Here is a 21,606-nt window from a genome sequence, read left to right on the forward strand (position 1 = left end):
ATTCTTTTAACTCCAAGTTCAAACCATTCCACAGTTTAATTCCACAAACTGATACACAAAAACCTCTTTTTGTTGTATGCACGAATAAAGATTTGAAGTTTAGGTTTCTGCTTAAATTATAACTCCCTTCCCTCCCAATGAATAACTTCATAAGACTTTTGCTCTGAGTACAGTTGACAGAAATGTCATTCATTCAGAAATGTAGATTCATATGTGCACAGCTGATGTTAAAGTAAATCTATTCGGAGCCTATTGTACACCTCTTTACACAGCTGAGCTCACCTTTGGTGTAATTATACCACCAAAGCCAAGCTAAAGAAGTTGCAGGTAACATACAGGACTGTCTCAGAAAATTAGAATATTGTGATAAAGTTCTTTATTTTCTGTAATGCAATTAAAAAAACAAAGATGTCATACATTCTGGATTCATTACAAATCAACTGAAATATTGCAAATCTTTTATTATTTTAATATTGCTGATTATGGCTTACAGTTTAAGATTCCCACAATATTCACATTTTTTGAGATAGGATATTTGAGTTTTCTTAAACTGTAAGCCATGATCAGCAATATTAAAATAAAAGGCTTGTAATATTTCAGTGGATTTGTAATGAATCCAGAATGTATGACATTTTTGTTTTTGTAATTGCATTACAGAAAATCACAATATTCAAATTTTCTGAGACAGTCCTGTATAATGATGCGTTCAAGATCCTCCTTAAGCTTCCAGGATGGACAAGTGCAAGCACTTTATTTGTTAATTGTTGTGTCCCCACCTTGCATGCTCTGCTGAGGAATTTTATGTTTAAATTTATGTGTCGACTCAATGAGTCAGAAAATTGTCTAATAACTGCACTCACTAAAGGCTGATTTATGGTCTCGCGTCACACCAACGCAGAGCCGACGCCACCGTACGGCCGCGTCGCCGCGTACCCTACGCCGTATCTCTGCGTCAATTTAACGCAGAACCATAATTGATTGATTGCGATTGAATTGTTTATTTCGAACACATAAGGAAAAAATATATAAAATTTTAAAACAAATTCAGAACATAAAGAAAAAAAACAACAGCAAAAACGTAATACAAACAGGGGAAAAAAAAACTGTGTCCGAAAAGAAGCAGGTAGAAGTAAAACTTATTTAACACTGCCCCTTTGTTACCTTTATTATAAATTAAACATGAATATTAATAATTATATTATATAATAATAATTCATAAATCACGCTTAACAACAAACGGAGTGATACAAGGTACACATCTGGACTATGGAAACATTGGAACAGATGTTTGCATGTATTTTAATGTGTGACCTGTAATTTTTATGTGTTTTATATGGATTCTTTTGAGTCTGTAACAAGTATTGATTCCGCCTGCAGCGCCGCCGCGTGCGCCGCTCGCGCAGCCCCCTGACCGCGTGACCCGGAGGAGAACAGCAGCGGCCATTTTGCTGTGAGGCCTCGCGTCGACACGTGAGAGAGAGGAGAGGGAAGAGCAGAAACTCTCCTGCGAGAGGGAACATTCAGGCGGGACCGGGGCCGGAGGAACCGACACCATGCCCACCATCACGCTGCCGCCGAAGGAGAACGCGCTGTTCAAGAGGATCCTGGTAGGCTGAGCCGCTGCAAGCAGAGAGCAGCAGCGAGGAGCCCGGTAGCATGTGCTACCGGTCCGGGGCTGGACCGGGGGGGAATGGGGCAGGTCCGGGGCAGGTCCTGCATGCTCGGGCCGTCCGTGTCCATGCTCTGCTGCACCGGGGGGGCTGTAGGAGGACCGGGTGGCACCAGGTGCTGCTGGTACACGACCGTTAGGGGTCCAGCCCAGTGGACGGTCACGTGGTCTGGACTTATGTCTTGGCCTTGCAGCACTGGAGAGTATCAATGACAAAGCTGGGGACGCATGGCAGCCCGGTCCCGGTCTGGTCCCAGCCCGGTCCCGGTCCAGGCGGGGGGGTAATAACTGGTGTCTGGTCACCACTGCAGCCTGTCTGCGGGGCTGGTTCTGTGTCCAGCGGAGACGCAGGTACCAGGTAGCCTCGGTACCGCCTCCAGCTGGACCTGAGTACTGGAATTACTGACACTGCTGTATCTCCTAACGACTGAACTGTCAGGCTGTGTGTGTGTGTGTGTGTGTGTGTGTGTGTGTGTGTGTGTGTGTGTGTGAGAGAGAGAGAGAGATGGGCTCGGACTAAATAGTTCTCAGGAACATAATGGATGCATGTTTACTGGTGTCCAGTAACGTCCCCCCTAGTTCACCTGGTCCAGTAACATCCCCCTAACTCAGTGTTTCTCAACCCTGGTCCTGCATGTTTAGATGTTTTCCTGCTTCAACACACCGTGATAAAAGTACCTGTGTCATCAACAGAGCTGTGCAGACATTGGTGACAAGCTAATGAGGACTATTAATTAGAATCAGGTGTGATGGTGCAGGGAAACATCTAAAACATGCAGGACAGTGGCCCACGAGGACCAGGGTTAGGAAACACCGCCCTAATGCACCTGGTCCAGTCCCCCTAACGCACCTGGGACCTCATTTATAAAAGAGTGTGTAGGATCCATACTAAAAGTGCACGTAAACCCAAAAGCGGAAAATGGCGGGTGCAAAAAAAATCCGGATTTATAAAACCACTTGCACGCAATGTTCTCTTTATAAATCACAGTCCAGCTGGAAGGTTGTGCAGGTGAATTCTCCTCATATCCCGCCCTCTACACGCCCACTTTTTACCAAGAATGGTCAATGCAAAGTGGTTCATGACTGTATTTGCATATGAATGAGCCTGCTGACCATGCGCAGCGGCTTCCTGCAGCCTGTTTGGCGTCAGGATTAATGAGACGTGTCGAGCCACCGTGCCACAAAATTTCACGGAGACTGAGATCGAGATGTTGTGGATGAGGTGGAGGCCAGGAAAACAACATTATTTGGTGGTCACAGTAAAAGTATAAATAGTATATAAATAGTATAAAATAAAGCGAGTGAGTGGCACATTGTTGCTGCGCTAAACGCCGCGAGTGCCACGGACATATGGTGCAGAAAAAAAGAAGTGGTGTGATTTGAAGGTGGAGGCCAAGAGGTACGGAGCCCCTAAAGGGACACATATTTTTTATATTTATATAATATATTATATATATATATATATATATATATATATATATATAATGAGTTTACGGCTGATTTGTGGTTCTGCGTCACACCAACGCAGAGCCTACGCTGTAGGCTCTGCGTCGTTTTAACGCGGAACCATAATTTAGGCTTATGCGCGCGCGTAAGACTCATTATATGTAAAAAAAAAAAAAAAAAATCTGAGTCCCTTTAGGGGCTCCGTAGAGTGGCCCGGCACTCATTTGTTCTGTCCTCAGTCAGAGGACAGAACAAATGGATGTTCCCGGCCCGGCGTGTCCTGCACCGCGGCTGCAGCAGCAGCACCAGAGTCCTGACTGACGCTGAGGTTCAAACACAGAGGGACACGATCAGCGCTATTATATTATAAGTTTGATATGTGATGACATTAAAAGTATGACATGAATCTGGCTTCATTTCACCACCTCACCGCCTGCGTCGCCAGTTCCCCATATCTTCAAAATGTTCTTGCGCTAGAGTCAGGGTTGGCGTAGAGATACACACATTTTTCGGTTAGTTTTTTCTTTTTAAATACCAACCTTTGCGTAGAAGGTGGCTTGCACATCTTTCAAGCCCTGTTTTGTGCGCAAGCAAGCTTTATAAATGAGGCCCCTGGTCCAGTAACGTCCCCCTAGTGCACCTGGTCCAGTAACGTCCACCTCGATGCCTGACACGTCTGCTCTGCTCTTTCACAGAGATGTTACGAGCACAAGCAGTACAGAAATGGCCTGAAGTTCTGCAAGCAGATCCTCAGCAACCCCAAGTTTGCAGAACATGGAGGTAAGACGACGCCTACTGGACATGTGCTGTCTTGTGCTCAACCAAAGCACCTGTCAGTTCCTGGGTGACTAACCAGTAAGTTGTTCATAACCTTTACAGGACACTTGAAGCATAATGTCGGTTGCCATGGATACAAGCATCAGGACAGGAGCTTTACTTTATTTATATTTTGGAAAATGAAGCAGATCAAATGTACCACTTTTTTTTCAAGGTCACGTCTCCACACTTTAGTAGTATCTGAATAACCGTAGAAGCTGCATTAGTCAGAGTTCCTCCGAATATTTCTTTATTAAAACTATTTAGTTGTATCTGTCACTTCCTCCAGACGCGGTAAACTCAAAATTTACTTCCTCAGATATGGTAAACTCAACATTTACTTCCTCAGACACGGTAAACTCAACATTTACTCGCTCCAGACGTGGTAAACTCAACATTTACTCGCTCCAGACGTGGTAAACTCAACATTTACTCGCTCCAGATGCGGTAAACTCAACATTTACTTCCTCAGACACGGTAAACTCAACACTTATTCGCTCCAGATGCGGTAAACTCAACATTTACTTCCTCCAGACGCGGTAAACTCAACATTTACTTCCTCAGGCGCGGTAAACTCAACATTTACTTCCTCAGACACGGTAAACTCAACACTTATTCGCTCCAGACGCGGTAAACTCAACATTTACTTCCTCCAGACGCGGTAAACTCAACATTTACTTCCTCAGGCGCGGTAAACTCAACATTTACTTCCTCAGACACGGTAAACTCAACATTTACTTCCTCAGACACGGTAAACTCAACATTTACTTCCTCCAGACGCGGTAAACTCAACATTTACTTCCTCCAGACGCGGTAAACTCAACATTTACTTCCTCAGGCACGGTAAACTCAACATTTACTTCCTCCAGACGCGGTAAACTCAACATTTACTTCCTCCAGACGCGGTAAACTCAACATTTACTTCCTCCAGACGCGGTAAACTCAACATTTACTTCCTCCAGACGCGGTATAGTCAACATTTACTTCCTCCAGACGCGGTATAGTCAACATTTACTTCCTCCAGACGCGGTAAAGTCAACATTTACTTTCTCCAGACGCGGTAAACTCAACATTTACTTCCTCCAGATGCGGTAAACTCAACACTTATTCGCTCCAGACGTGGTAAAGTCAACATTTACTTCCTCAGACACGGTAAAGTCAACATTTACTTCCTCAGACACGGTAAAGTCAACATTTACTTCCTCAGACACGGTAAAGTCAACATTTACTTCCTCCAGACGCGGTAAAGTCAACATTTACTTCCTCCAGACGCGGTAAACTCAACATTTACTTCCTCAGATGCGGTAAACTCAACATTTACTTCCTCAGATGCGGTAAACTCAACATTTACTTCCTCCAGACGCGGTAAAGTCAACATTTACTTCCTCCAGATGCGGTAAAGTCAACATTTACTTCCTCAGACACGGTAAACTCAACATTTACTTCCTCAGACACGGTAAAGTCAACATTTACTTCCTCAGACACGGTAAAGTCAACATTTACTTCCTCAGACACGGTAAAGTCAACATTTACTTCCTCAGACACGGTAAAGTCAACATTTACTTCCTCCAGACGCGGTAAAGTCAACATTTACTTCCTCCAGACGCGGTAAAGTCAACATTTACTTTCTCCAGACGCGGTAAACTCAACATTTACTTCCTCCAGATGCGGTAAACTCAACACTTATTCGCTCCAGACGTGGTAAAGTCAACATTTACTTCCTCAGACACGGTAAAGTCAACATTTACTTCCTCAGACACGGTAAAGTCAACATTTACTTCCTCAGACACGGTAAAGTCAACATTTACTTCCTCCAGACGCGGTAAAGTCAACATTTACTTCCTCCAGACGCGGTAAACTCAACATTTACTTCCTCAGATGCGGTAAACTCAACATTTACTTCCTCAGATGCGGTAAACTCAACATTTACTTCCTCCAGACGCGGTAAAGTCAACATTTACTTCCTCCAGATGCGGTAAAGTCAACATTTACTTCCTCAGACACGGTAAACTCAACATTTACTTCCTCAGACACGGTAAAGTCAACATTTACTTCCTCCAGACGCGGTAAAGTCAACATTTACTTCCTCCAGACGCGGTAAAGTCAACATTTACTTCCTCCAGACGCGGTAAAGTCAACATTTACTTCCTCCAGATGCGGTAAAGTCAACATTTACTTCCTCAGATGCGGTAAACTCAACATTTACTTCCTCAGATGCGGTAAACTCAACATTTACTTCCTCAGATGCGGTAAACTCAACATTTACTTCCTCAGATGCGGTAAACTCAACATTTACTTCCTCAGACACGGTAAACTCAACATTTACTTCCTCCAGACGCGGTAAACTCAACATTTACTTCCTCAGACGCGGTAAACTCAACATTTACTTCCTCAGACGTGGGAAAGTCAACATTTACTTCCTCAGACGCGGGAAACTCAACATTTACTTCCTCAGACACGGTAAACTCAACATTTACTTCCTCAGACGCGGTAAACTCAACATTTACTTCCTCAGACGCGGTAAACTCAACATTTACTTCCTCCAGACGTGGTAAACTCAACATTTACTTCCTGCAGACGTGGTAAACTCAACATTTACTTCCTCCAGACGCGGTAAAGTCAACATTTACTTCCTCAGACGCGGTAAAGTCAACATTTACTTCCTCCAGACGCGGTAAACTCAACATTTACTTCCTCAGACGCGGTAAACTCAACATTTACTTCCTCCAGACAACCGTGGCAGTGTAAGATCAGAAAGACAAACTTTGAGCTGGATTGCCTGCAGGATTGCAGGCGTTCAGGCGTTCAGGCGTTCAGGCGTTCAGGCGTTCAGGCGTGCACCAACCTGTCTGGAGCGGGAAGCCCTGAATGGTTTTCAAAAACTTGCAACAGTCAGAATTCCGTAAAGCACTTGCGAGGAGGTTTCTGAACTAAACGTAGCTCCTTAAGATCCAGACTTCACGGAGTTGAACATCTGCACAGTGATTTAGCCAAGCATGTCCCTGTTAGCTTGCGCGTCTGGTCCTGCCCACATGCCACCCATCAAAACTCTCTGGTTGAGCATATTCCTGCAGAAACAAATGTCCCTCAGACGAGTCTCTTGGCCATGGAAGGTGCTTGGTGCTGAACACACCTTCCTTGTGTGACCCATGTTTCTGTCCCTCTGTTCTCCAGAGACGCTGGCCATGAAGGGGTTAACCCTCAACTGCCTGGGCAAGAAGGAGGAGGCCTATGAGCTGGTGAGACGAGGTCTACGGAACGACCTCAAGAGCCACGTCTGTATCCTTTCACCTCTGCTGCTTCGGGCACGTGTGGTCGTAGACGGTGTTCCCCCTGGAGGAGCACCGAGAACCTGCTCCTTTGTTTTAAGTTTTATTTATTTATTTATTTTTTTTAAACTTTATTTTCCAATTTTCAGACATAATAGAAAAACAACAACAAAAACAGGTATACAACAATACAAGAAAACAATTGGGAGACACTACTGTATTATATAATAATGCCATTTTGTCCATCTTGCTAAAGCCGGGCATACACTGCGATTATCGGCTCGTTTTGAGACGATTTTCCAGTTGTGCGACTATTTATTGGATCGGGCCGGATTTCGACCCAATCGTTGGTCGTGCCTCGTGCAGTAAACGTGGGGTAACGACGAGAGATTAACACCTCACGACGAGCTCCCGATCACAAATCGTGTGCTCGCAAGAAAATCAAACATGTTTGAAATTCTGGTCGTGCTACGACCCGATTTGCCTCATCCTTTCGCAGAGAGCATGCGCAATCTCTGATGTCACGTCAAAAAACTATTATTTGTAGTTTAAAGTGTTGCAAATTCACATTACAAATCATGTTTTAATAGCAGAAAAAATACTTAATTTCCCACGTCTACCCAGCCAATTGCTTGTCCAATCACGACGTTGTCTAATCTTTTTTCATTTATCGCCACACAGAATGGCACAAATTGCTAAAGGCTGATTTATGGTTCTGCGTTACACCAACGCAGAGCTTACGGCGTAGGGTACGCGGCGACGCACACCGTACAGTGCGCGTCACCGCATACCCTACGCCGTGTATTGGTGTAACACGGAACCATAAATCAGCCTTCAGTGTGTGCTCTGTGTGCTGTTCTGAACTTCTCTGTTGTGCTCATTTTGCTGTAGGGCTGCAACTAACGACTATTTTAATAGTCGACTAGTCACCGACTATTGAAACGATTAGTCGACTAATCGGATAATTTGTCATTTTTTCTTAAATTTAGTATGTCGCTTTAATTATGTGGCAAATGATAATAAACACGAGAAAGATGGGCACTTCAATGAAAAATACAGGACTGTCTCAGAAAATTAGAATATTGTGAGTCCTTTATTTTCTGTAATGCAAAAATGTCCTACATTCTGGATTCATTACAAATCAACTGAAATATTGCAAGCCTTTTATTATTTTAATATTGCTGATCATGGCTTACAGTTTAAGAAAACTCAAATATCCTATCTCAAAAAATTAGAATATTCTGGGAATCTTAATCTTAAACTGTAAACCATAATCAGCAATAAAATAATTAATAATTAAAATAATAAAAGGCTTGCAATATTTCAGTTGATTTGTAATGATGTAATGATCTGAATGTTTTTTTTTCTTTTTTTTCTTGTAAGCACTTTGAGATTTCCGAATGGAAAGTGCATTATAAATTAAATTTATTATTATTATTATTATTATTATTATTATTATTATTATTATTATTATTATTATTATTAATGAATCCAGAATGTATGACATTTTTGTTGTTTTAATTGCATTACAGAAAATAAAGAAATGAAGAACACAATATTCTAATTTTCTGAGACAGTCCTGTAGATATTTTATTCAACTTTGTTCATACAAAAAGTTAATAAAATGTCCTATTTAAAACCAAGGACAGGCACACTGATCAGTCAGACATAAATCCATGAATATACATAATATAATAAACATCTATCCATTATTTTTCATTTTTTTTAAGTACAGGCAAATGTGTTATATAAAAAATAAAATAAAACGTCTCATATTTTTTCTGTATCAAGTGGATGGCAGGACGTTCTCTGGGTTGAACTGGTGTTGTTGAAACTCGTCACCCAGACCCGACGTGCCTTCAAATGCTTGTGCATTACCAACGTGCTCCCGTGATAACCAAGGTCTGCTTTGCAAACCTTGCAAGTAATCTTTTTATTTACCGTATCGAGGCTAAAAGGCTCCAAAACTTTAGAAGTTGTGTTACATGCAGCTGCTACAGGACGGGACGCCGTCATTATTGTTTACCCGCTACCGCTCGGCAGAGACGCTAGCGCGCATGCGCGACTCTCGGGAGAGAACGTATTGAAGTGAGATGCCTCACTCCGTTGGAAAAACACGTCTGGCGACAATTGTCGACAATGGAATTCATTGTCGACAATTTTGATTATCGATTTTTGTCGACAACGTCGACGAATCGTTGCAGCCCTATTTTGCTGGGACGTCAGGTTCCTCCGCCGAAACACAACTTTTGCGGTATGCGCAGGGCTCCAGAGTGCGACCTATTAGGTCGCATATGCGACCTAATTTATTAAGGTGCGAGTTAAAATTTGATGAGGTCGCTCCGGTGCTACTTGCAAGAGGACTAGTGGAAAAAAAATATATATATTTTTTTTTTTCACTCGGCTGTGTTAGTGCATTAATGGAGTGGTTGATAATACAATCTTACTTTCTGGCTCATATTCCTGCGAGTCCTATTTCTCCTCTCTCTCTCTCTCTCTGACTGCACCTGGTACGGTCTGCGCACGTTACGTGCACAGCAGTGCACGCGCGCGTACACGCAGCGCGCTCAAAAAGGTAAACAAAGCGCGGTCTATAGTCGATTATTTTAAGAAGAAAGATGTGCCAGAGGCTGGCGGAGGAGGAGGAGAATGGTTAGCAGAGGGAACGACAAGAATCGGATTCTTCTTCTTCTTCTGATGAAGCGAGTGACAGGTTGGCGAAAGACCCGGGGGAGAGTGGGGAGAAGAAAAAAAAGTACAGCTTTCAACAACAATGGCACGGTTCCCGTGGTTAAGATACGAGGGACAGGCCCAGGCCCGGTTCTACGAGGGTGCATAAGCATTGCACCCTCAGTTTATGTGTTTGCTCAGTTGAAAAGACGAAAAGAAAACTGATAAATGCGCGCGCGTTAAGCCTCATTTATGGTTCCGCGTTAAATCTACGGCGTCGGGTACGCGGCGACGCGCAAGGTACGCACCGTCCCCGCGTATCCTACGCCGTAAGTTCTGCGTTGGTGTAACGCGGTACCATAAATCAGCCCGTGTCCGTCACTCATTTGCGTCCAGCGCGCAGTTTCCTGCACCAGCAAGACGCTGCTCTCTGCTGCTCCGTTAACACAAAGTAACCATGGATATTCAGAAGTGGTTCAAGCACGACCACGCCAGCAAGTTTACAGGACTGTCTCAGAAAATTAGAATATTGTGATAAAGTTCTTTATTTTCTGTAATGCAATTAAAAAAACAAAAATGTCATACATTCTGGATTCATTACAAATCAACTGAAATATTACAAGCCTTTTATTATTTTAATATTGCTGATTATGGTTTACAGTTTAAGATTAAGATTCCCAGAATATTCACATTTTTTGAGATAGGATATTTGAGTTTTCTTAAACTGTAATCCATGATCAGCAATATTAAAATAATAAAAGGCTTGCAATATTTCAGTTGATTTTTAATGAATCCAGAATGTATGACATTTTTGCATTACAGAAAATAAAGAACTTTATCACAATATTCTTATTATTATCATAATTTTCTGAGACAGTCCTGTATATTAATGGTTATATTTATTTTTGTTGCTAGATTGTCTGATGGGTGAGGTAGCCCAGACTAAATGTAGCATTTTCTTGGTTCTGCAGCGATATTGCTGAAAAAATGCACTTTACCATAAAGTCACCTTAATTAGCCTAACATTAGTTAGTACATTAACATTACTAAGCATTTATATTAATTATATTATCCAATTTTTAATTTATGAACTAACTCATCACATTAATTAGCCTAACTGTAGGCTATATGTGTTTCCTATACATAATGATTGTTAATCTGTAAACAGTTAATTAATGCTTAATAATGTAACTAATGTTAGCAGGGAAAAATATGGTGCTACCTAATTTGTTTTGGTGCTACTAAATGAAAAGCTAGGTGGCACCAGTGCTACCTGTGAAAAAGTTAGTCTGGAGCCCTGGGTATGCGTTCATTGTTGTGTCTAAAAATGATGCGCAGTGCCGACCCAATCAGAAACGGTACAAATATTTTGTGATATTTTTTTTATATATGTACCGGTATGTGTATATATATATATATATATATATATATATATATATATATAAAAAAAAATAAAGGATCCCCATAACCTTTGATCAGGTGGGCAGGATGCACGTTTGGGTGGGCACAGCCCACCCCTGCCCCCCCCCCCCCCCCTAAAACCGGCTTTGAGTTCCAGTAACAGAGGTCCGACGGGAGGATTATGATCGTATAGTGTGAGCAGACGGGTCGCATCAGAGCATCAGGTCGTACAGAGTGAGACCATAAATCGTGGGCTGTGAACTTTTGAACTCCGTGATCTAGTCGTGCAGTTTGAGATGGGGCTGAATCAAACGATTTAAAATATCGCACAGTGTATGCCCAGCTTTAGTATCTCTGTTTTAAGTCGGAGGCTGTAGGTAATTTGTTCCATTGATCGTATTTCTTCTACAATGTCCAACCACTGGCTCAGTCCACGTGAGTCCATCTTCAGCCAAGTTCTTGTAATGGCTTTCTTAGCCGCAAGAGATAGAATTTTAAAAATGTATACGTCCTATTTATTATTATTTATTACATCCTCCGGTATCAGTCTTAAGTAAATAACTCAGGGATCTTTAGGATTCCCATATCCCTTGTTTCCTGTTTTGTACTGTTGGACGTTTTCTTTTATTTTCCTGAACCGGCATCCCCTCGTAGGCTGGCACGTGTACGGCCTGCTGCAGCGCTCTGACAAGAAGTACGACGAGGCGATCAAGTGTTACCGCAACGCTCTAAAATGGGACAAGGACAACCTGCAGATCCTGCGAGATCTTTCCTTGCTGCAGATCCAGATGAGGGACCTGGAGGGATACAGGGTGAGACCCCCCAGACACAAACACGGAGGTTGGGATGAGCACATCAGATCATCCAGAGATCTGAGTGTTGAATCCCCTCAGTCCCAGCATGCTTCAGCAGCTGGAGGCCCGCTGGTTCTTGATGAGATAAGGAGGTGCTGATGGATGCTGGGATTTGAAGAAGAGGGTTGTGCAGCATCAGATACTAGAGATGCACCGATCTATTGGTAACCAATCGGTATCGGCCGATAATGCCCCTATCGGTTTTGATCGGCGTTCTCAAAATAGTTCAAATCAGGTTGATCTGCTGACGTTTACAACAACAAACTGCCGCCAGCGCCTGCGTTCCCACATCTCAGACCCAGCTGTCCTGAGGGGGCGTGGCCGGCCTCGCTGGTATGGGAGCTTTACAATGTACGAATAGGACAACACATTTGCAGTTTGCAAAATGTGTGCAAAGGAGATACCCCGAGGATGAATGTTGAAAAATAATTTCAACACAACGAAGCTGATAGGACATTTGAAAGTTTCTCAAGTCAAGGACTATATAAAGAACAGGAGGTGCAGCCACGCCGCTAACTCAACTGTAACAGACACCCATAAACGGCAGCAGGAAAAATAAAGAACTACATCGTAAGGTAATGGATTCATAAGCCTTGATCATCAGGTGCTTTCTGTTGTAGAAGACGTCGGGTTTAAACGTGTCGTTAGCTGCTTGGATCCGCGGTACACGCTGCAGCGTCGTAATTATTTCACTGATGAAATCCTGTCAGTTATACAAGATTATATAGAGTCACATCCAACCTTAACCCTCACGCAGGACGACAGTCGTGTCAGTCACTTCACCAGGGACATTTGGAGTTCTAGTGTGAAGAGTTCCTCGCATAGTTTCCTCACACGCGGCGGATGCTATCGCTAAAGCTTTAGCAAACCTTAATAATTCATAATTTTTTTATTTTAAGATTTATTCCTTTTTCCTCAGGAAAACTAAGGTTTATAGTTTACAACTTGTATCAACTCTAAGAGAGTGACATGTCTGCTGTTGTCTGTGTTGTTGCACATGTTGTACATAATTATTACCACAGGAAGCTTAAGCTAGTAAGCTAAACTTCCTCTTTGTAAACTGAGTCTGAGTCGTCTCTAAGAGTCTCTAGAGGGTGAAATATTGCATATTACCTCAGCCTGCAATAAAACAGACAATTCCTGATACTTTCTCATCTCCTAATTTTTATACCTAATAATACAATGTCAGTGTTGTACATGAGACAACAATATTGCCGATCAGTGATCGGCAACATCGGGATCGGCAGATACTGATTTTGGAGATCGGTTATCGGTGATTGGCCCTCAGAATCCTGATCGGTGCATCTCTATCAGATACTTGTGTCCCGTCCTGCACACGAGGGACAGTTAGAGGTCAGCGTTTCTTGCTGCTTACGTGTGTGATGGCTCTCTCTCTTCAGGAGACGCGGTACCAGCTGCTGCAGCTCCGTCCAGCCCAGCGGGCCTCGTGGATCGGCTACGCAGTAGCATATCACCTGCTGGAGGACTTTGAGATGGCTGCCAAGATTGTTGAGGAGTTTCGCAAAACACAACAGGTAAGCTGCTCAACAGAACGGCCAGGACTATCCAGCGGTTGCTAGGATACAGTTTAGCTGCATGCCGGGCAGGGCTGGGGATCCATTCAAATGTCAAGATTCGATTCTTAAGATTCAGAATCCATTATCAAGATTTGGTTGGATTCGATTCTGAAATCCATTTGAGTTTAATAATTTGTGTTATTAAAACTGTTTTTTCAGCTGTTGCATGAATTATATGACTGTAGTTATGCAACATATTACTACTAGTATTTTATTGAGATTCAACCGAAAGTATTGCAGCTAATGATGCTGTAAGGACCAATCAGCTCCCAGAATGCTGATAGAACTGCTTTCAGAAACATCGTGTGGGTCAGAATTACCAAACAGATCCAGGGAGGAAACAGAGACGGCGGAAATTGGTTTTAGTTTTTAAAACATTCCGTTTTAATTTTTTCCATTTTCGGTCTATTTCGGGTTTTTAATTTTTTACGTTTTTAGCATTTTATGCAAATGTAACCCCAAGACAGTATATAAAGAAATGAAATATAGATAATTTATGCAATTATAACTGAAAACTTGAATGTTTTCATACCTTTTAAACATATTTAAAGGCAAAAACATTGTGTCCAACAAAACATTCCTTTTGCATAAACACAAAAATACCAAAAGTTGTAATGTAATGATGAAAGAAAAATCGATCTTTAGACATACGAATCAATTTATTATAATTTTTTTTTAGAATTAATACGAGAATCAATTTAGAATCAGAAAATTGATTTTTTCCGACACAGGCCTGCTGCTGGGGCTCCAGTCTCTGGAGCCTCTTCATGGCTCTGTTGGCTCCTGGGTTGCGTATTGGGCCCTTCAACACAAACACCCGGCTAGCGCTCCTTGCAGTGTCTCAGCCACGTGAACTGGGCGGTGTGGGCTCTCCCCGAGGGGAGGACACAAAACACATCAGTTTATCTTCCGATGCTTCACCTCGTCCTCATCCCAACTTTGGGCTGCGATGACCTGAAAGGATGTGGCCGACCTTTTGTTGTAGTTTTTTTTTTTTTTCAAAACATCATCCTAACTGCTTTGTGATGAAGTGATGTCAGCTGCCATTCTGGTAGCAAAATATGAGGAGTAGTCTTGAGGTATTTGCTATACAGTAATCCTTCGCTATAACGTGGTTCTCCTTTCACGTCTCGCTGCTTCACAGATTTACATTGTGCATCGTGTTCTGAATTCTGATTGGCTAAACAGTCTCCCCACTTCTTCACTTCCTGTGTCAATAACGTTGGTTGCTTAGCAACAATGCTGAGAACGGCCAATGAGCTTCAGCAGCAGCTCAAGAACGGGAACTTTGATGAATCGTTCATTACAGTCTCAGATATAATCCATGGTGGCATGTCTGTTTATAAGAATCTTTTTGCCCAGAAGAAAAAAGAGTGACAACAACTGCCCATAACTATGTTCTTCTCTGGAAAAAACACCCCTGCACCGCGGCTTTAGGAGAAAAAGACGCTACAGAGCGAGGATGCAGACAGTCAGAAGAGCAGTGAAATACGCACCAGTCACAATTTGTCCTACTGTTTTTAGGCTATTATATTTTTTTTCACAATCATTTTTTCATTTTCTCCCGTTCAAATCCAATTAATTGGGTTGTGGTGCGGCGGGGCTGATCTCCGCAATTTGAACCCTTGTATAATAATTGTAAAAAAAAAAAAAAAAAAAAGGTTGCTACTTTGTGGATTTCACTTATCACAGGTTCTTTTTGGAACGTAACCCCCGAGATGCATGTTTCTGTCCTAGCTAGGCTGCACATTAAACAACAACCAAGTCTGCATGTTTCTGTCCAGCATGTTTTCTTCACCTCTGCCTTTGTTCGGCTTGTTCCTCAGACATCTCCAGACAAGGTGGACTACGAGTACAGTGAACTCCTGCTGTACCAGAACCAGGTTCTGCGGGAGGCCGGCCTCTACAAGGAGGCCCTGGACCACCTGAACAACTACGAGAAGCAGATCTGTGACAAGCTGGCTGTGGAGGAGACCAGAGGTGGGCCGGCCTTCCCCTCGCGCTGCAGACGGGCCACCGTGCTGCTGCTCCAGTGATCTCACTGACAAGTGTGTGTGTGTAGGAGAGCTGATGCTGAAGCTGGAGAGGCCTGACGAGGCTCTGGAGATCTACCGGAAACTCCAGGAGAGGAACCCCGAGAACTGGGCGTACTACCAGGGCCTGGAGAAGGCCTTGAATCCAGGTCAGGAAGTGATTTAACGATACGTTTACTTCTAGTTATGGGCATGCCAAGTAGTGGCATGACATATTACAATCGTCCAGAATGGCCCAAAGGGCATGTGGCTAGCATTTTGCTAGAAAGCTAAAGTCGCAAAAACAAACTAAAGTTGTGTTCCCAAAACTAAACCACAAAAACTAACTACGGTAATTAATGATTAAATAATGTAAAAGTGACACATGGCTCCAACACTCAGAGATGTCAGATTTTTTTCTTTAATTTCTCTTCTCTAGAAGTTTCGTCGGTTGTCTGGAGCACCAACTCAGAACTTCAGACATAAAACAACGGCGTCCCTCTGAATGGGACTACCTAAGTCTGAAAATATGTCATTGAGCGAGCCGTTCACATTAGTGCTGCATCACTGACCCAGTTCAGACCCGAATTATCCAGCCGTCCCATCTCTGTCTCCACCCACAGGCACAAATATGCTGCGTTCGCTTGGAAGTTAAAAGTTAAAAAAATGTTAATTTTAATGAAATTCATTAGCCGTCATTTACTTAGGAAAGAAATAAGTTGGCTAATTACACAAACCTGACATTCCAAAAGTTTGCATACATGTGTAAAACCAGGACAGTAAAAGCTCTTGATGTTCCACCTGAATAACCCTGGAGCAGCAGTGCTGGTTTACTGAGCTGCCAGTGTGGTGCACAACCTTCCAGCTGGATACGGCAATACTGCGTCTTGTTGGGACTGAGTCTTCTTCTAGGTCGTGGTACACACATTTTAGGGCCTTTTTTTTTGCTTAATACATGCATGCCACATGATATCAAGGACAAGAATATGAAAGAAATGCGTGTTGATTGATCAGTTTGGCTTCTAATGACTCCAATGAGGATTATAATCAAATGAAAGAGCTCCTTAAATTTGAAATGTCTCATTAAAGATTACATGAGGTTATTTATTAACTTGTGTTTGTGTGTCCAGGCAGTATAGAGGAACGTTTCAAGATTTATGACGAGTCCTGGGTGAAGTTTCCCAAAGGCCTGGTCCCCCGCAGGCTGCCCCTGAACTTCCTAACAGGTAAATGCAGTCACCCTGCACCCCCGTCACGCACCACCAGCCCCTCTGCACCTGCTCCACCCTGGAGTGGATGATCCCGTCATGTGGAGGCCAACGTCTCTGTTCCCCAGCTTAAGCCTAAAAGTTTTCCTAACGTATAAGTGAATCAACATGTCTGCCAAGTGAGTGTGATATCAGCCCCCGCCCCGGTGTCCCAGAGAGCTGAGACGCTACGTTACTCCCTACCCCATATCGCTAAAAGACGGGTCGTTTCCTCCTCAGACCACTGCTGCTTTGCAGAATCCAGATTAATTCGTCGCTTATTTGAAAATGGCACCGTCTAACTGTTGGTTTTAATAACTCCGCTTACCTTGCGGTTCTTTCCTCTAGTTCGAGGGTCGGCAACCCGCGGCTCTAGCTCTTTAGCGCCGCCCTAGTGGCTCCCTGGAGCTTTTTCAAAAATGTTTGAAAATGGAAATAGATGGGGGAGGGAAATATATTTTTTGTGTTAATATGGTTTTCCAATGCTGTAAAAATGTGTAGAATAAATATTAAATTTCAACATTTCTGTAAACGAAGATTTGCGTTGGCGCCTGCAACACATGTTTCTACCAGCAGGGCGGCGCCAGGCAGGTGGCTGTTGTAAACAAACCAGCCAAAGGGATTGTTTCCAAAGGGAGAAAAACAGAAAAATAACTGAGGAGAAAAGAGGATTCAACATTTCTTGGAGCAAATCATTTGCATTCATTGCCTGAATGTTTGCTCAGTAGCGAGAAGTTGTCCAATAACAAAAAGAGTCATGTGGAAAGACATTTCCAGGGAAGGCATGCTACATTTGCAGCTGAGTACCCAGTTGGGAGTGAGAGAAAAAGTTTGCTTGCATTACTTCTGGAGAAATTAGAGGAGCGCAAAAATAGATTTAAGAAGTGGATTGCATCTCCAGACTCTGGGGAGATAATAAAAGCGTGGAAAACTGTTTGAAGACCTATTTGCAGACTTCAAACACAAAACGGAGATAATACAGACTCTCTCCACTAAGACAGAGAAGGAAAGAGCCGTTAAAAATGGCAGCAGCATCACCGATCAGAAAATCAAGGACATAAATTCAGCGCCAGCTGTACAGGTACATCGAAATTGGATGCGATCTTCTTTAAGGTGCATGGTTTAAAAATAGATATATTAAAACAACTATAAAATAAATAATCTCTAAAAGGACACAAACAGGAAGACAACATACAGTATTCACATTTGGCAGGTATTGCACGATTCTATGGCAGGTATTGCTCGGTTCGGTCAGTATTGCACATGGAAAAAGTCAGCTTGAGTATTTAACAGTATTGAGTGTAGTTATGGCTCTGGCATAGAAACTCTGGGAGCTCTATGTGAACTCTTATGTATTTGTAGCCAACTTAGTCATTTTGATAGTAGGCTAATATAACTAATATAGAAACATGCAGCATGTGTTGCCTTCATTCTAAGGCTTATACAAGACTTTACATTTTTTGCGGCTCCAGACATATTTGTTTTTAGTTTTTTTTGGTCCAATATGGCTCTTTTGACATGTTGGGTTGCCGCTCCCTGCTCTATCCCAGCAAAGAGGTGGTGCTGCCTTGGAACCGGGATTTCTAGCCCGGTTCCAAACTCAGCACTGGCCCAGAACCAGAACCAGAACCGGCCCTGGAAGCGGCTTGGTGGAAAAGGGGTCTGTTTCAGGGAGGTTCAGGTGTGATCTCACTGCTGCCTTCAGCACTCCCACATTAACATGAGAAAGGTGGAGAGAGCTCCCCCTGCAGGCGGAGACCAGGGCCCGCAGTCGGGGCTGCAGAGCAGACCTGGATCCCACTCGTCTTTAGAGGACTAAAGTCCAGTTTACACGTCTCAGCTGATTCAAGCTGCAACACATTTCATTATTATTGGTTAAACGTGTGTCATGCAGATGTCTCAACGTTTAATGTGGTGTAGATGGACTAAACGTGATAAAAGGTGCTGCTAATCACTAAACACTGATGGGTTCCTTTCATTCATGGCGGCGAGCGACAGCGAGTCGATGGCAGTCGAGGTTATTTCTGACTCCATTTCTATCCAAATCTCACGTTCTTGTTCTTTTCCTGTGTGTTGTGCTGGCCAGGGGAGAAGTTTTGTGAATGTCTGGACAGCTACCTGAGGATGAACTTCAGTAAAGGCTGCCCACCCGTCTTCACCACGCTCAAATCCCTCTACAGCAGCAAGGACAAGGTGAGGTGGTCTTTTACATTTATCCCACAGAGATGAAAAGTACAGAACTTATGCATGGCTTCAATTTGCACATTCATCCCCACAATGTAAAAGTGCATTGTTCAGCTGAAACATTGACACAGTGAGTCCACCCCCCCCCACACACTCTCCCATAGGTTTACAGGATATAAAGCACACTTTAGGAGTAATAGAACAAAAGTGAAAAGGGGAAAGACATTTTTTTTAAAACATTACAAAAAATATAATAAAATAATAAATAAAGCAAAAAAAAAAGAAAGGGAGGGTGTTCACTGCTGCGATTGATCGTGTTTAAGTTCCATCCTATTCATTGTCAATGGGCTCCTGTAAGGAGTCATAGAAGTCGAGAAAGGGACTATTTTGAAAAAAGATTGAAAGGAGTGTGCAAGGAGTTTGGTACAAGCTGCAATAACATGGGCTTTGTCTGGCAAGGCAGCTGGAGATTCCTCTGGTCTCAGACCAAAGAGAGCACAGATCGGATCAGGGTCTAACTGGGGTCCAAACATCTCACTAAAAGCTTTAAAGATACTTATCCAAAAGGTGGAGAGGTTGGGACAGCCAGGACATGTGCATTAGGTCTCCTGGTTGGCCTTTACATCGGGGGCAGAGTGGACCAGCATTTAGGGGCTTCACTTTTAAGCATTCCTGTCACTCAGACGCCTCTCTGCCCCCGTACCATCAAACTGAACTGAACTGAATAATCAGGACAGTGCAATAACTTTGTGCAATTACACGACACTTTTAGTATCCATATAATTCTTTTTTATGGCACTGCACTTTTTATTTTTACCTTTTATTTTTATCTTTGAATTTTTTAAATCGTTAGTTAGTTAGTTAGTTAGTTGGTTAGTTAATATTTATTTGGGTCAATCACAAGCATAAAAATCAACAATCAAGATAACAAACATCCACAGGTTTTTTCCTGGTCAACATTGTGATTATTCTGACTGAAAAGATCTGGGCTTGAAGCATAAAGCTTATCTTGCCCACCTTTTAACAGAATATAATATACAAAAAGAACAATGAAGTATCATGAGGTTACACAAAATAATAATAATAATAGTAATAATAATAATAATGATAATAATGTTATCTCTGAAAACAGAAACCGACAAAACCAATTTAGGTTGTCATTTCATCTCATGCATGTGTACATTCTTCTTTGTTTGCTTATTGTGCTTCTATATACGTGTCCATTACCTTTGATTTGAATAATATCTTGTATGCTTTTATTGAGTGTGCTAGTTTAAGGTGGTTGTGTAATGAGTTCCATGGGTGTTATTATGGGTGTCTGGTTTTAGGGGTGTTTTATTTGTATATGACAGTGCTGAGTGTGTGAGATGGAGATTTTCCCCGAGGGAACCTCCCAAAGGGATTAATAAAGTCGTCTGATTCTGCATCTGCTAACAGCTGCTTCTCCTTCACGCAGGTTAAAATGATTGAAGACTTAGTTGTTGGCTATGAAAGGTGTTTAAAAAGCTGTCGAATGTTTAATGAAAATGGTAAGTTGTTCCTATGTTTTGTCTTAACTTCTGAATGATTTGTGACCCAGATCATTAAAGTAATGGTGTAAGTGTGAAGCCGTGACTGACCTGTGTGTGTGTGGGCAGATGATGGGAAGGAGGAGCCCCCCACCACCCTCCTGTGGGTCCAGTATTTCCTGGCGCAGCACTTTGACTTCATCGGTCAGGCCGGCCCGGCGCTGGACAACATCAATGCCGCCATCGACAGCACGCCCACTCTGATCGAGCTCTTCCTGGTCAAGGCCAAGATCTACAAGGTGGGTGTGACCTCCACGGATGAAGAGCTGCTGTGAATGTGGATGTTGTCCCTGTAATTGTGGAGATATTGTTGATTTAATTTGGATAGAACTGTTCTGGCCAAATTGACCTCCAAAATCCCCCCGGGGTGAACAGGTTAAGGCTGTGAGCGTGTGATCGTGTACTCGCCTCTTCACGGCCTGGGTCAACTCTCTGTCCGCTCCTACGGACGAGTGGACGTTCCAGTGGTTCACATGTGAACGCAGGTTTAGCTTCAGTTTTCCCTTTGGGGCACCAGAATGAGGCCCGGTAGCAAAATATGAGGAGTAGTCTTGAGGTATTTGCTATACAGTAATCCCTGGCTATAACACGGTTCTCCTTTCACGTCTCGCTGCTTCACGGCTTTGCATTGTGCATCGTGTTCTGCATTCTGATTGGCTAAACAGTCTCCCTGCTTCTTCACTTCCTGTGTCAATAACGTTGGTTGCTTAGCAACAAGCTGATAATGGCCAATGAGCTTCAGCAGCAGCTCAAGAACAGGACTCTTTGATGAATCGTTCATTACAGTCTCAGATATAATCCATGGCGGCATGTCGGTTTATAAGAATCTTTTTGCCCAGAAGGAAAAAGAGCGACAACAACTGCCCATAACTATCTTCTTCTCTGGAAAAAAC

The 21,606-nt window shown here is 42.8% G+C and overlaps 1 protein-coding gene across 1 annotated transcript in view; it reads left to right on the forward strand.

Moving 5' to 3' along the window:
• Positions 1-1,437: 1,437 nt before the first annotated feature.
• The window catches only part of naa15a (N-alpha-acetyltransferase 15, NatA auxiliary subunit a), a 31,471-nt gene continuing 11,302 nt past the window's right edge, over positions 1,438-21,606 (forward strand). The window contains exons 1-11 of the mRNA XM_061725917.1: positions 1,438-1,607; positions 3,811-3,895; positions 7,106-7,210; positions 11,926-12,083; positions 13,526-13,660; positions 15,529-15,682; positions 15,765-15,884; positions 16,845-16,940; positions 19,048-19,154; positions 20,602-20,674; positions 20,783-20,952. Of these exons, the coding sequence (XP_061581901.1) occupies positions 1,554-1,607; positions 3,811-3,895; positions 7,106-7,210; positions 11,926-12,083; positions 13,526-13,660; positions 15,529-15,682; positions 15,765-15,884; positions 16,845-16,940; positions 19,048-19,154; positions 20,602-20,674; positions 20,783-20,952 (1,257 nt within the window). The 5' untranslated portion in view covers positions 1,438-1,553. The remainder of the gene's footprint in view (positions 1,608-3,810; positions 3,896-7,105; positions 7,211-11,925; positions 12,084-13,525; positions 13,661-15,528; positions 15,683-15,764; positions 15,885-16,844; positions 16,941-19,047; positions 19,155-20,601; positions 20,675-20,782; positions 20,953-21,606) is intronic.

The sequence above is a fragment of the Cololabis saira genome, chromosome 7 (assembly GCF_033807715.1).
Source record: "Cololabis saira isolate AMF1-May2022 chromosome 7, fColSai1.1, whole genome shotgun sequence".
Taxonomy (NCBI): Eukaryota; Metazoa; Chordata; class Actinopteri; order Beloniformes; family Belonidae; genus Cololabis; species Cololabis saira.